Below are 15,452 nucleotides of genomic sequence, written 5' to 3'. Positions count from 1 at the left end.
TAAACAGTTATGCAATAAACATGTAAAATACTATACTTTAAATTGTGACTAATTAAGTTTTCAAATAAAAAGTAATAAAACAGAATAAATACGAGTGTCATTGATGCATTATTGCTGCTTTCCTAGCTCCAATAGAGAATTCAATTGGTTCAGTATTTAGATCAGAGATGGTAAAAACCAGGTTTTAAAAAAAAAAAAAAAACAGTTTTTTTTTTTTGGTTTAAACCGTTTTTTTTTATAAAAACCAGTTTTTTTTTGGTTTTTTTAATAATATCCAAGTTATAGTATTCTAAGGGGGGGGGGGGGGGGGGGGTTTAATGCAACCATCTCGTAATCAATGTATAAATGGCACTTAGAATTCGAATTTCGATATAAAATGTTGCATGAGAAATCCTTGGTAGGTCTATTTTCCCTAAATCGAACAAAAAGTTGGAAAAGTAACGGCTAACGGCTGGCAGCTCAGCCGCTTAGTAATTTTTTGGCTTTTTTCTATCGAAATAAATCACGAAACCTCTCTCCACATAATGCTCTTTTCCGATCCAAAAAGTTTTTAAACGATTCTAGCCGGTAGTTGCTAGTACTAGAAATCTAAAAAAATATTTTTTGTATCATTTCACATGATTTAAAGCAAAAATATGTTTTAAAATGTTGATTTCTACGTAATTTTTGACAGATTTGCCCTAAAAATAGCCAAAAAACGGCTAAACGGCTGAGCCGTTAGCTGTTACTTTTTCAACTTTTTGTTCGATTTAGGGAAAATAGACCTACCAAGGATTACTCATGCAAAATTTCAGATCGAAATTCGAATTCTAAGTGCCATTTATACATTGATTACGAGATGGTTGCATTAAACCCCCCCCCCCCTTTAGTATAAAGTTGAATTTTTATGGAACTTATTGAATGTTTTAACTTAAATACCTAAAAAATGTATAAGAATGCATTTAAACTTCTTTTAGAAAAATTATTTGCCTTTAGAAAAGTATTTAATTGTCTAAATTGTTTATTATATATAATCACCAAAGTACAAGATTTAAACTGTTAAAAGAATTTTATAACAGGTATTTAGGTTTTAACACTAATTTACTGTATCATTTACATAATAAAAAGATATAACTGGAAAGATAGGCCTTTATATAAATATTTTTTTAAAAAACCATCACCTCCTTGGTTTTTTTTGTTTTTTTTAAGCTTGTTTTTTATGTTAACCCTGATTTAGATAAATACTATTAACGGACAAAAATCAATAAAAAGCTTACTTCTTTAACTTAAAGAAAATTAATTAATCTAATGTAAGTAATACATACGAATTTTCAAGTACAACTAGGTAATAAACTTATACAAAAAATAAGTGTTTTTTTAGTTTGAATCAGAAATAATAAATTTACAACAAAAAAAAACATTACGTCATAGGTGAATATATAATATGTTTAACCATAATATAATAATAAAAATATGACCTAGCTATCTGTCAAACTTTATTTCTGATTCATTAAAACCCCATGAAGCATAGGGACAACGAAACACTAATAAATTTGAATTTCTACTTATCAATTTCAATATAAATTTTCACTCAGATAATTCTGTTATATTGAAGTTTTATTAGGATTTTCCATTAAGATCTAACTAACCACTGAACCGATAATCCTCCAATTTAGGGCCAAACGTTTCACATTATATATACATTCATATAAAGTAGTTGGATGGTTTCAGGCTGTATTCTTATTCCTGGATGATAGCGGTGCAATGACAAAAAAAACATTTTTTTAATATGAGTCATACTTAATACCTAATAAATATTATTAAGTAATAAAATTTTAAATTTTTACTTAATAAGTGACAAAATGAACAGAATTTTTAAAAAAATTTAAAAACATCCTTAAAATGAAATGAATTTTTAGCACTTAGATTAAATATCCGGCTGTCAAAAAAAACGCAATTAAAATAAATTATATTCAAATTTCAGATATCACCATAATTTTCTAATTTATCTTATTTCACTTCTTAAAACATCACTTTTATGATAAAAAGGGTTTTGTAACGATAAAAAAATGGATTTTTTTCACTTCCTTGAAATAATAAATTCACTTTTCTTATGTTGTGTGTGTTGTCTTCTTGAGCAAAGTCCTTGTTTTTAACTTTTACCTGTTTCCTATTCGTAACTGGTTTCCTACTAGGGGGCTAGTTAACACGAATTTTTTCATATTTTTCTCGCAAAAAAATCAGCTTCTAATAGAACTGACAAATGAATGCAAATGATCCCAAAAGCTGTCTAATTCCAATGTCAAATTTTCATTTTGCTATATTTTTTAGAGCTAGCTTTAAGAAGTAAGAAAATATTCATTGCGTCCGCTCAGTGTCAAACAAAAAGTGTGGACGCGGCATTCTTCAAATTAAATTCAGCGTTCCCGTATTTTATGTTTTTAAAATACAGTTTTTTCTAAGATTATCATTTTTTTTGATGATATAATTTCCCAAATAAATATAAACAAAATTAATATTTTGTAAAAAGATGAAAAAAGCGTAAATTAAACTAGAAGAATATCATAGATCTAATTTTTATGTTCCGTTAAGATTTTGGTGCTTCATACTAGGAAAGCTTTACTTATAAATTTTAAAATGGATTTGGCACTGTTTACCTTACACTTGCGATTGGTGCAGTTTTCTAAATTGTTGTTGCTCTTTAAATCTATCAATTCCTAAAGCAAATTTCAGAGACCTAAGTTTCATAGCAGCTGTAAACAAATTACGAGAATTTCCATTCATCCGTCTACAATTGTCATCCAGAGAATCGCATTCTCCTTTAAAACGCAATAAAAAGACAAAAAAAATAACAAACGACCAATTTTGAAATAAATATTTGTTACCAAAGAAAATAATTTTGTACGGCAACCTTGCTTTTGTTACAAAGACGACATTACAGACTTATAGTAAAATAAGTTTTTTTTAGGAAAATTAGAGTAAATCCAATTTAAATATTTTACTACAAGCCATAGGCCCATAATAAGTGATCAGCTGTTCATGGCTGCATTAAATAGGCAGAGGCAGACGGAAAATATGGCAAAGCCAAAACAAAATGTAAAAGTTGATGAATTAAAGCAGATTTTTGTAATATTATAATAAGATTTTTATTCAATATAAAATAAATTAAATGTAAAGTATTATTTTTTTATGCACAAAGCTATAAAGATCTCCGTAATGGCTTTTTGTTAAGTAGCTAGGTTTGCGCGCATGCTATTTTGAGAACCTCAGTAATGCATATTAATTGTTGGTTTTAAGCTATTTTTCTAACAATTGTCTCCTAGAACATAGTGGTGATACAGTTAATAATATTATATTTTATGATTCACTTTAAAACCTTAGTAACAAGAAAATATTAAAATTTCGCTATTAAATTAAATGTACATTTCAGAAAAATGAATTTATCGCGAGTAATACGGCTGGGTGCGTTGATAGGAATATCCAAGCCAACTCAATTTAGACTTCAACCAGCGGCATTTGTTTTAATATCAAGAAATATAACTTCTAATTCTAACAGGTTATAGCATTTAGAGCCGTAGGGGACTTTATCAATTATTTAACCTAAAGAAGGTGTAATTTTGTTTATTATATCATCATTGGCGATGTATCGGCTATTGTCTTAACCTCTTTAAATCCATGGCTTATGTTTATCGTTATATTTTAGATTAAATCCTGAAATCAAAGAGAAGTTTGAAGGTCTGTTGAAAATTTTCCCTGGAAATTTGGATGAAATCTCCGACCTTGCCCTCTCAAGACCAGAAATCCTACAGCTGAAAACAGAAACGATTGGATCAATTGCCAGTTTATTACGTTATCATGGAAAATCAAAATTGCTTGAGAATTCTGACATCATTGAATTATTAGAAAATTATCCAGAGGTGTTAAAAGTACCTGCTTCTGAATTTGAAAAGAAATTGGTTGATTTGCTAGTCAGCTGTAGTGGAAATGATTTGCCTTGGAAATCTATAATAGTAGCAAATGCAGATATTATAGTGAAAAATCACCAAACAATTAGAATTATGTTGGAAAATTTAAGGCAGTACTTTAGTAGATATGAATTGTATCCACTGATTCAAAACAATCCTCACGTCTTCAGGGAAGAATGGAGAGATATTGAGCAGGTTTGATAAACAATATAGATAACTACTCAGGGAGGGAGGGAACATTGGACTGTAATTTACATTGGTAACCAAAGTTTTATAAACATTCCCTCTTATTCATGGCTCAAAAATTATTAATTTTGATTGGGTGGTTTTAGGTAATTTTCATCATCTTTTGGGACGTATATAAATGTATTGTCTATTTTCTTATCCCTTCTAATTCTCTTTTTAACAATCTAAGGGTTACGCAATGTTGTTAAAAAGTAGCTTTCATCCGAAAATCGTCAAATAATAATTTTGAAATCTTCCAAAATTATATCTAAAAATCCACTAAAATATGTTTATTTTATTTAGAAGATAAAGTTCCTAATGCATACAATGAACGTAAGTCTGCAAAGCATATCCAAAACCCCTGGATCTCTACTAGAATCTTTAGACTTTTATCACTTAAGGTTGGTATATAACTTTTTTTTATATTTAAATACTTGGTGTACTTTTATCGAACTTTGATATCCCCATAAGAGGCAATTTATCGTCTATGGTATTACTTGAAAAAAATACATTTTGTTTCTAGTCGTTTGCAGATTTCTTTCTTTCTTTTAGTTTCTTTAAGAACTTAAAAGACCAGAGATAAGTCCACTCTACAAGAGTTTGCCTTATTATGAATAGATATAGATTTATAATGTACATTTAGACTCATAGATTTTCTTTACTTCATATAACCGGATTTTTTGGAGGAAATTTTTTTTCTTATTAGATACACATTTCTACATCGTTCTGGTCTCTATAAACATCCATCAGGCAATCAAATAGGTAAATAAAATTTACTTATACCAAAGTAGTTGGATGTTTGTCTGTTTGGCTCCTCCAACCGAACAGTTTAAAAACCTGCCCTGTTCAAAAACAACACTTCGTAAAAAATTGTCCAGTCGTTTAGGAGACTTTACAGGACATACAGTCATAGACAAACAGACAAACATCCTGAGGTGGATTCTCAAAAAACTTTTTAGCTCACTAAAATTAGTGAGGCTCGCTAAAAAAATTTGTGAAAAATCCTCCAAAATCGCATTAAAAATCTACAAAAATTAAACAAAATCTTAAGTTAATAACCATTTTATGATTTTATTCAATTTTTGTAGCTTTTTTAGGCGATTTTGGATGTTTTTTTTTTCACTAATTTTAGTGAGGCAGTGAACCAAAAAGTTTTTTAGAATCCACCTCTGTCACTTCATTATAATTAGTGAGGAAGAGAAGACATTGGACTGTCCATGGTACACCAATATAAATTGGCTGTTTCTTAACTAGTATTTAAAACTTTTCAACAAATCCATAGAAGTGGTAATTTTCTTCATCATTATTGGGGATGTGTATCAATTTATCGCCCATTGTCTTTATTATAGAACCAAGGGTGTATATTCTGCACAAGATTTATTTTTTTTCCCCTGCTACAATTTTTTTTATTTTTTTTCCCCCTAGTTTTTTCTCACCAAGAAGGGGGGGAAATGGAAAAATATTTAAAGAACTCTATATTTTATTTATTTTATCCCTCCTACCACACATTTTTTTTGTTTTTTTTTCACCAAGGAGGGGGGGGAAATGGAAAAAATGTTTTCAGTTTTCTTAATTTTTACATTTTTTTCCCCTCCAACCACTTATTTTTTATTCCCCCCCCCCCCCCCTGAGCAGGGGATCCCATGTAGAATATACACCCCTGTATAGAACATACATACATAGACAGACATGCATCCTGTTTCTTAAATATACCGGCTAAATATATATTATTCTAGGTACAAGACCTGTGGAAGCAGAGCCTGCCCTTAGCCGTATATGTACAACAGACGACAGAAGCTTTTTGAACAGCTGTGCATCAAATATTACTTTGGAAGAGCTTAACATATTTAAAAGGTTTCAAATTCTTACAAAATGGAAATAACATTCATATATAATACTAACAAACTCACAGAAAACCCACTGTCTATCTAAAATAGCAGCCTAGTAAATCATCTAATATCCGTAAAAGCTTTATCGACAGACCGTCGGACTAAGTAAGCTATGTATTGGATGCCCATTGGAATTGGGAATCTTCACCAAAAATTTCAGCTTTCTATCTTAATCAGCGTCCGAGAAAATCATATATCCCCTTACAAACAAATTCACTATTTAAGATTCAAAACTAATAATTTTGTAAGAGAAATCTGCTCTTTTTTAGTTTACATTATTTGGAACAACAAGAACAACTGAGTTCAGAGGAGAATGAATATGATGAAGGAAAATATCTACTATTTTAATTACAAAATAGACTAAAACCTTCCAAAGACTTCATTTAAAAATTAGATAGACTAAACCATCATGGGATCTATTGAAAGCTTCCCTGTAGAGGAGAACTTAAAAAGTTCAGTTGTTATTGAATTCTCAAGCAGGCTTAAGACTTAAAAAAAACTTACTACTTTAAAATTAGGTTTGATTCATCTTTAATTGTGCCAAGGGAGGGCGGGGATAATTGACTGTAAATTTCACCGGTACCCAAAGTTTTATAACCACGTTATATCATTTATAGACTTAAAAACTTTGGGTACATTTTTTGATGTTTCAAACTAGTAATGTCTCAACTTTTCAACTAATATTATTATCCGTAGTTTTGGTAGTTTTGATTTTCATCATTGTCTTATCCCTTAAGATCCCTGCTTAAAACAAGAGATTATTTTTATATAGAATAGTAGAAAGTTATTTATAAAAACAGATTTCGAAGAGTATGACGAGAATTTTAACAGAGGAAGTAACTTTGGTAAAAAAAATAGGATTGATGAAAAAACTAAAAAAGAATTGAAAAAGCAGAAAAGAAAGAAAATGTAAACCTTTTTGATAATGTGATTATCAATTTGCTGGAGTAAAAAGTGACAACATAATTAAAAGCGAAGCCTTTCTAAAATTAGGATTGGTACGTCCAACCTTTCGTCTATAATGGAAAGCTCTTGTCGTTAATTGAGAGACATTATGAATTGTCTTATCCACTTTGAACAATTTATAAGGCGTAACAATGAACTTTCTGATTTTTGGGATTAATGGTTCCTAGAAATATAAGGCACCATGTTTTCAGTAAAACATCTCTATAATAATGTTTTGTTCAGACTTTTAGATATTGTCGAATATTAAATTGGTTTTCAATTTATGTTTGTCAATATTGATTTTTTGAGCTTTGCTTTTATGGATGTTTTCATTCTTATTCTTTTACAATTATGCATTTTAAATTTTCTTATTATTCAAATATTTTGTATTACAGAATAATGCTTTAAAATGGCTCAAGGTGGACCTTATGATGACCCTACCCTACCAACCTTGCCAGGTCAGTATCTTCTATCTATCAATCTTTCTCATAATCTATATTTCTATATCTATCTATCCATCTATGATCTATCTCATAATCTATATTTCTATATCTATCTATCTCATAATCTATCTTTCTATATCTATCTATCTCATAATCTATCTTTCTATGACTATCTATCTTTCTATATCTATCCATCTGTCTGTCTTTCGTCTGTCTATCTAGCAAGGTGGACCTTACGATGACCCTACCCTACCAACCCTGTCTATCTATCTATTTTTGTATCTTTTTCTATGTATCCTAGGTGGAGCTCTATCACTAGTGGAAGGACTAGAAAACTACACCCCTGTAATACCAGACCCAGTATTAGAGAATATTCTATCTATCTTTCTATTTAGTATATATTTATCTATCTATCCTAGATGGAGCTCTATCACTAGTAGAAGGACTAGAGAACTACACCCCTGTAATACCAGACCCAGTATTAGAGAATATTCTATCTATTTATCTATTTAGTATATATTTATCTATCTATCCTAGATGGAGCTCTATCACTAGTAGAAGGACTAGAGAACTACACCCCTGTAATACCAGACCCAGTATTAGAGAATATTCTATCTATCTATCTATTTAGTATATATTTATCTATCTATCCTAGATGGAGCTCTATCACTAGTAGAAGGACTAGAGGACTACACCCCTGTAATTCCAGATCCAGTACTAGAGAATATTCTATCTATTTAGTATATATTTATCTATGTATTATAGGTGGAGCTCTATCACTAGTAGAAGGACTAGAGGACTACACCCCTGTAATACCAGACCCAGTATTGGAGAATATTCTTGCAAGATCGGGACTCTCACCCCAAGACCCTAGGGTAGGGTTATATATTTGTAGCCAGGGATCTCAAGGGATAAGGCAAAGGGCAATAAATTAATATTCATCATCAATTTTTTAATTACATTTACCCCTTCTGTTGATTAAATTATAGGTTAAAGAGTTTTTAGTTGAAAACCAACTATGAAAACTAAATTAAAGTACCCAAGAGTTTGAGATAACCAATTAGATGATATAACTTTGGGTACCTGAGTAAATACTGGTGAAAAGTCCAATTTTTTTTCCTCCTCTCTGAAATACCCCTGTGAATCCATTAATAAAATAGTTTTTCTATCGACAAAAAATCAAATGGTTCCTTTTTTATTTAAGGTAACTCGACTGATATCCGTAGCTGCTCAAAAGTTTGTGGCCGATATTGCCTACAATGCGCTTCAGGTTAGAATTGTCCTATCCATTTCAAACTTATCATTATGATTTCTGCAACAGTTAGATACAATTTAGAAAGCGTAGGTAGCAACTCTATAAACAACAAGTCCGTAAGTTTATTTTTAACATGATTTTAACTGCTGTCTGTCCATCTATGTTTAAAGTACAGATTTTACGTAGTTTATATTTACTGAATGTGTAATAAGATTTTAATTTAAATTTTTTACAGTTTTAGGTAGATATTTGAAAACTTTTGTTGAATTAATAAAATCTAGATGCTTTGCTTCTAAACCCTAGTCGCAGCATAGAAAGAGAAATTCCTCTACATTAAATAGCATTAAACCATCCCAAGATTTTTATATATAAAAAAATAATAATAATAATATTGTAGCACTGTAAGATGAGGGGAGGAGGTAAAGATCAGAAGAAGAATAGCAAAGATAAGAAATACACCATGACCACTGAAGATCTGTCTATGGCCCTCGGGGAACAAGGAGTTAATGTCAAGAAACCTCCATACTATACTAATTAAACCAGGTAAAGAACTTCAGGGATCTTTGGGATAAGACAATGGACGATAAATTGATTATGCAATGTGCATCCTCAACTTTGCCTCTTTTAGTTTGGAACTAAAAGTTTTGAGCAAATGAATGAGAGAAAATGTTAATAAAACTTAGGGTTCCATAAGGGAGGTAGGGGACATAGGGCTGTTTTTTACACTAGTCCCCAAAGTTTTTTAACAACGTTTTCTTATTAGTTGGCTTTAAAACAACTTTGGGGACTTTTTTATTGAATTTTCATCGTTGGTTGGTTTAAATAACATTTTTGTGTAGGTACCTTTCATGCAAAACATAACTATCTATTGTTTTCAGGCACCCATATAATCGAACACTCATCATGGAGGGCATACAACCTAAGAAATTAGGTAATTTACTTTATTTACTACAATCTACGCTCCCAGAGGCTTCTAGGGGCATTTACGGTCTTAGTTTAAAAGAAAAAGTAAAAGAAAAAATCGTTTGGAGGTGTGTATTTTTGCCATTTTGGCAAGGGCGATTTCTTTTTGGGGGGTGAATGTTCTCGTCCATAAAATAGTTATAGATCTTTCCTGGACCTATTGCGAGGTTTCACTTTAAAGGAGAACCATATCGGTCTAGCAGTAAGCCAGATCTTTTGCTTCACAAGACTGACGCACATCCTGTTATTTTTATATATTAATAATGATATTTTTGTTTTGTTTTAGGTATCCTCTTCTCTCCTCCCACCCTGATTCTATTGTATAAAGCTCAGGCAATTTCAGAGATCTTAAATGTAAATAAAAACTGAATTATTATTCATTTAAGTGTGCTTTTCTCAGCTGTTATTAAAGATAGACCGCGAAAATTTAGTTCAAAGATTAATATGACCACTTAATATCTATACTCTTCAACTCAAAATGTCCGTCTGTCTGTTATGCTCCCTCTTTACTACGTGTATTATGAATGCTGTCATCCTTGTTAAAATGGATATAGAAAACGTGGATATTGGATATTGTAAGAGATTCTCGCAAACCTTAAATTTTTTCTCCCAGATAATGTAACGATACTCCCCTTATGACTTATCTCCATCCCCTCCTCTGACCATGGAGGATTGTATTGACCAATAACGGAGGACTATATTAGCAAATTAAATTGACGGCAAAAATTTACGTCACAATATCCACGTATTCTATATCCATATCCTTGTTAACTTACAAAAAAATAAATATATAAACATAAGATCTCTGAAAATGTAATATTTTAGTCCAATTATAAAAAGTTATCCATGCCTATCAGAGAACTAAGTGTTACTTCTGATTGCAGCGTTCTAGCATCGAGGTAAGAAATCAATCATTTTTAAGCAAAGCTATTCTACAATTAGGGTACGTCTCTACGTCCATTGGAATGTTGGAATAGCTCTAATGATGTTCGACCATTTATGTGATTTCTTGTATCAATAAGATATAACCTTGGTATTTTGTTATAAGTCTAAAAATATAAATGCACACAAATTTGAAATAGTTTTACCTAAGATAAACTTTGTTCAGACTTTGATGATAAATCTTGATTTTGTAAGGGAGGAAAGGGACATTGGACTGTAAATTACACTGGAACCAAAAGTTTTTTTATAATACCTTTTCCTTTTTTTGGCTAAAAATCTTTAGGCATGTACGTACTTGTTTTAAATTTGAATTGGTTGGTTTTAAATGAGAATTGGTCAATCTTTTTAAACAATACATCCATTTAACAGAAGGGGTAATTTTGTTCATTATAATTGGTGATATCAATTTATCGTCCATTATCTTATCCCAGGATTTTATTTGTGGTGTTTTTAAAATATTTTCATATTATTAAGATTACAAGCTCGGCATAAGAAACAGTTATCCAGTGTAAATATTATTGCTATTGAGAAAATGATTCGGCTTATTCAAGAAGTTATAAAAGGTATGCTATCTTAACACAATTTATCCGTCCTTCCGTTAGACTATTGGAGAAACGTGAATTTCCCGCATGTTATTGATGATAGGCAGCTTATTTTTTTTTATAGAGATTCCTCTAAACCAAATCTTATAGGCATAAATTTTTTTCATCACTTTTTCTGGTCTGTTTCCAATTGGAATTAAACGATTTCTTAGCCATGATGGAATACAAATTATCAATTTTAGGCCACATTAGGACGTTTGGACAATGGATACCCTATTTGTAGAGTAGCTGCTCTTCATTACAAATATTTCTAAATGAATACATTAGATATACACCCATAATCATTAAATGAGACCAATAAGAACATAGTATAGGAATAATCCAGCCATATTTGTTAAAAACGCGTACGATAGGCCAGTTATTTCATCCATATACATAAATGTCTGCTATTAATAGTAGGAGAATAAAGCAGTCCATATAATCTTAATAAATCTATTTATTTCTCTTTATAGGTCATGACAAAACAACTGCTCTTGAAATAGTTTCCAAAGAATATCTTCTTAATCCTGACGAAGATTTGAATAGGTTCGTTTTAAATAGGAATCTGAAGGGATAAGACAGTTGATGATAAAATGGTGTACATCCCCAATGATGATATTGAATTTGTTAGCTGTTTTTGGGTATAGTCCCTTTCGTAACATCGCACCTTATGGGGCGATTCTTCGTATTTTTCACAGTAGCTTTTCTTCTATTTCTAGCCTAACCTAACCTAAAAAAACTTATAAAAATCCATTTTAAAAATACGACGAATCTCCTCTTATACGGCGATGTTACAAAAGGGACTATTCCCCTGTTTTTTCCTTATATCTTTTAGATAAAAAAAAAAACAGATTTTATACCCCCCCGAAAAAAAAGAGAAAAAAAAGATTGGACGTCCTTGGAGGTATAATTGCGAAGATTTCATGATAAAAGTCAAAGCCATCATGGATTTGAACTTAAAGGAAATATGGGGGGGGGGATACTTTATTACGCCCTGAGGCTATGGGCGTAGCAGCTTGTAGTAATGTAAATATTTTTTAAGGTTAAATGACAAGGAGCTAAAACGGCGCAAAGCCATCATGGATTTGAACTTTAAGAAAAATAACATTGACAAAGATCATCCGGACTTTGTTTACGATAAGGAGGTTGATTTCTCCGGAGAAAAGAAAACAAGCGGATGGGACTCAGAAACTTCGGAAGATGAAGGTATTTTTAACTATAAATTATGTTATGGCGATTAAAGCATGGAAGACAAACGGAACTGAGATTTTAAGTTTTTTAAAACTTTACTGTATTTTATTCTTTTTTAAATAAGTAGTAACATGTATTTAGGTTAAATGTTAGTTATCTTGGCCATATTTAATTTATTTTTTTTTTCTTTGGCTAATAGCATTAAAAATATAATATTATGCAGTTCTATGCATACTTAAGTACTTGGATGCATATATGCCAAAGTTGAAAAATATTTCTGTTTCTGTCTAATTGAAATGACGATTATTTTGGCATTTTTAATCAGGTTTTTAGGTTCAAGTATCTGAGAATAATTTTTTAGATGATCAATGTGGTTTGTATGTCTGTACACGAAAGGACACTGGAGTGGACAGTTACCTATCTAATCTTTTTTTTTATTTCAAAAAGGCATTAGTTTTCATGAAATCTAAATTTCTTCCAGGTGATTCAACTCCGAGGCCATTATTATCCAAAACCACAAATAACAAGGATGATGATGTTGAGAACAGGGAACTTTATCCTGTCCAGAAGAGTCCTGCACCTCCCATTAATTTAGGTATACAATACAACATTTTTACAGGGTGGGAGTAGACAATGGCAGATTATTCATACCTCTTATTATTTCATGCTTTCAAAGGCTGAATTTTACAGACATAAAGATCAGTTTGATCAAACACAGGAATCTTAGGGGATAAGACAATGGAGGATAAATATATTTCATATACACCCCCAATTATTATAAACAAAATTACCCCTATTGTGTATAAAAATTATTGGTAACAAAGTTTGGACACTGCAAATTTTACCAACTTATCTAAGTTTTCTTATTTATAGGCGCAGAATCCAATCAATCAGTAGATGAAAACAATTCTTTATCATCTAATGAGGAGAATAACCAAAATAATACCTCTTCTCCCAACAGAAAGGTAAGAATTATTTTTCTCGTATTCATTCGAATCCGGTGGATAGGAACCGGTTCTCATCCATACGAAAAAACTATGTCTAGCATCGTATTATATCCAGTTTTCTACGAATATAGAAGTGTACAATCATAAGATTAAAACCAGTTTTTTTAGCCGGTGCCTTCGGCACCACGGGGCTATAAAAACTAGTTTTAATCTTATAATTGTACATTCTATATCCGCGGAAAGCCGTTTATAATACGATATGAGAAATAACTATTCCCGTATCGCTTCGAAATCGATTAATGTCCGCTTGATTAGTACCGGTTCTCAGCTATGCTGAAAAATTATGTATAGTATCGTATTGTATCCAGTTTTCTACGAATATAAAAATGTACAATCATAAGATTAAAACTAGTTGTTTTAGCCCGGGCTAAAAATGGCTTTAATCTTATAATTGTATATATTTATATACGCGGAAAGCTGTTTATAATACGATGGGAAAATAACTTTCTTTTCTTTTGATATAATAAGAAATATGTAAGTTTGTATGCCTGATATAGTATTATGTTTACATGTATGTATGTGTGTATGTTTAATTGAGACTCTTTGTGTCTTGGCCATTTTTTATAGGATTTCAATTGTTTAAAAGTATACCTCTATTTCACGGCATTTGTATTCCTATACAAGAAAGAATAATAATATTGGCGGATTTTAAAAAATTTAATTTTTACTAGGTAGTCTTGCCAAAAATATTTTTTAATTATTTGCAATTATATCCCAAATATTACTTTCAGATTTCCAAACCGTTGCAAGCAGAATTTCTATCCGGCCTGACCGACAGCCTTAGCCTTAATCCGCCATTGCCCACCAATCAACCGACAAACCTTGCTCCTATGGGCTTATCTAAACCTGAAACGTCTGGATCTCTTAGTAGTTTAGGTAACTTACATTTTTCTCTTTTAAAAGACTTTAAAGCATCCATTTATACAAAGTGAACTCTTTGATTATATAGTCTTTGTCTACATGTCTTGACTGAGTAAAGAAATAAGCAAGCATAGTAAGTATATGCCGTTATCACTATCATCAGGATGATCTTATTATTTATTTCAAAATATTTTATAGGGCCTCCTGCCGGGCTTGCTGGCAAACCCAGATCTTTGCTGGATCCTTTACCTGTCCTGGGTAAACTGGCCTCAGGTTCCCAGGCCTTCCTCCATAAAGCGTTGCCCCCACTTGATCTCAAAGGAGCCAATAACATGGCTCCGGCAAAAGCTACTCTTGACCCAATAATAGGTGACCTTAAAACTGATGCTAAAAGTGATGCAAAAGAAAATGATGAAAAAAGTGCTGATGATGAATCATTTAGTGACGACAGTGAACTACTCCCAGCGGTTAATGTTAAAATGAGCCCAAACAAAAAACTATTTGGCCTTGTCGACTCGGACGACGAGGAAAATGCGCCAAACAAAAATGGCGCCAAGTTATCAGCTGACCCAGAGAAATTTGGCGCCAAAACTTGTGTAGACGAGGAGAAAAGCCCGCGAAGCATTTCTCAAGGAGATGTATCCAATAATGAGGAAGATGATTTTTGGTAAATACAAATTCGTTGGTGGTTTCCCCCTTAGTGCGAGGTCGGGTTCAGGCTCCCCTCCCATATTTTAAAATAAAGGGGTGGAATTTAGTGCTCGATAGGAACTTTGTGGGGAAAGCTCCAATTCATCTCCTGAAAATGCTACTTTTTCAACACAAAAAGTTTTGTAAAATGCACTGTTAAAGATTTTCGCTAAAATTGAATATTTGCACTTATGAATATTACTGTGTGACCTGTATTTTGATATTTTATTAGGTAACATTGCACTTTATATTTATTTTATAATATACCTAAGTACTTTTTTTTAACAAAATGTGAAAAGAGAGGGGTAGGTTTCTGGTAGAATCCGTAAAGGTGTGTGTTTTAAGGCTTAAAAATAGTAGTAGAACGATAATATTCACTAAATATGTGTATTTCTTATTGAAAAGAACTAGGTTAGTAGGTATAGATAAAAATTTTTTTTTAAAGTTAACATAAATTTTTATCGTTCTACTACTGTTTTTAACTTATAACACATAACCTTTACGGATTCTACCAGA

The 15,452-nt window shown here is 31.4% G+C and overlaps 3 protein-coding genes across 3 annotated transcripts; all 3 read left to right on the top strand.

The window, feature by feature from the left end:
* The first annotated feature begins 3,413 nt into the window (after window positions 1-3,413).
* On the top strand, window positions 3,414-7,403 carry LOC145304394 (uncharacterized). Its single transcript, XM_080146275.1, has 7 exons — window positions 3,414-3,535; window positions 3,683-4,139; window positions 4,473-4,570; window positions 4,876-4,931; window positions 5,906-6,023; window positions 6,328-6,386; window positions 6,859-7,403. The coding sequence occupies exons 1-7, from the start codon at window positions 3,414-3,416 to the stop codon at window positions 6,969-6,971; spliced, it is 1,023 nt and encodes a 340-aa protein (XP_080002401.1). The 3' UTR covers window positions 6,972-7,403.
* A 9-nt stretch (window positions 7,404-7,412) lies between these two features.
* On the top strand, window positions 7,413-9,239 carry LOC145335161 (transcription initiation factor TFIID subunit 10-like). Its single transcript, XM_080180893.1, has 4 exons — window positions 7,413-7,461; window positions 8,212-8,321; window positions 8,651-8,716; window positions 9,099-9,239. The coding sequence occupies exons 1-4, from the start codon at window positions 7,413-7,415 to the stop codon at window positions 9,237-9,239; spliced, it is 366 nt and encodes a 121-aa protein (XP_080037019.1).
* On the top strand, window positions 9,099-15,244 carry LOC145304393 (uncharacterized). Its single transcript, XM_080146274.1, has 11 exons — window positions 9,099-9,244; window positions 9,580-9,632; window positions 9,951-9,997; window positions 10,490-10,563; window positions 11,081-11,169; window positions 11,661-11,733; window positions 12,230-12,393; window positions 12,860-12,973; window positions 13,252-13,343; window positions 14,117-14,261; window positions 14,445-15,244. The coding sequence occupies exons 2-11, from the start codon at window positions 9,605-9,607 to the stop codon at window positions 14,915-14,917; spliced, it is 1,299 nt and encodes a 432-aa protein (XP_080002400.1). The 5' UTR covers window positions 9,099-9,244; window positions 9,580-9,604; the 3' UTR covers window positions 14,918-15,244.
* The last annotated feature ends 208 nt before the right edge of the window (window positions 15,245-15,452 follow it).

This window comes from Acartia tonsa, chromosome 13 (assembly GCF_053477335.1).
Source record: "Acartia tonsa isolate MP-2025a chromosome 13, ASM5347733v1, whole genome shotgun sequence".
Classification (NCBI taxonomy): Eukaryota; Metazoa; Arthropoda; class Copepoda; order Calanoida; family Acartiidae; genus Acartia; species Acartia tonsa.
Note: the sequence above shows the minus strand (reverse complement) of the source record. Positions and strands in the feature narration are given on the sequence as shown.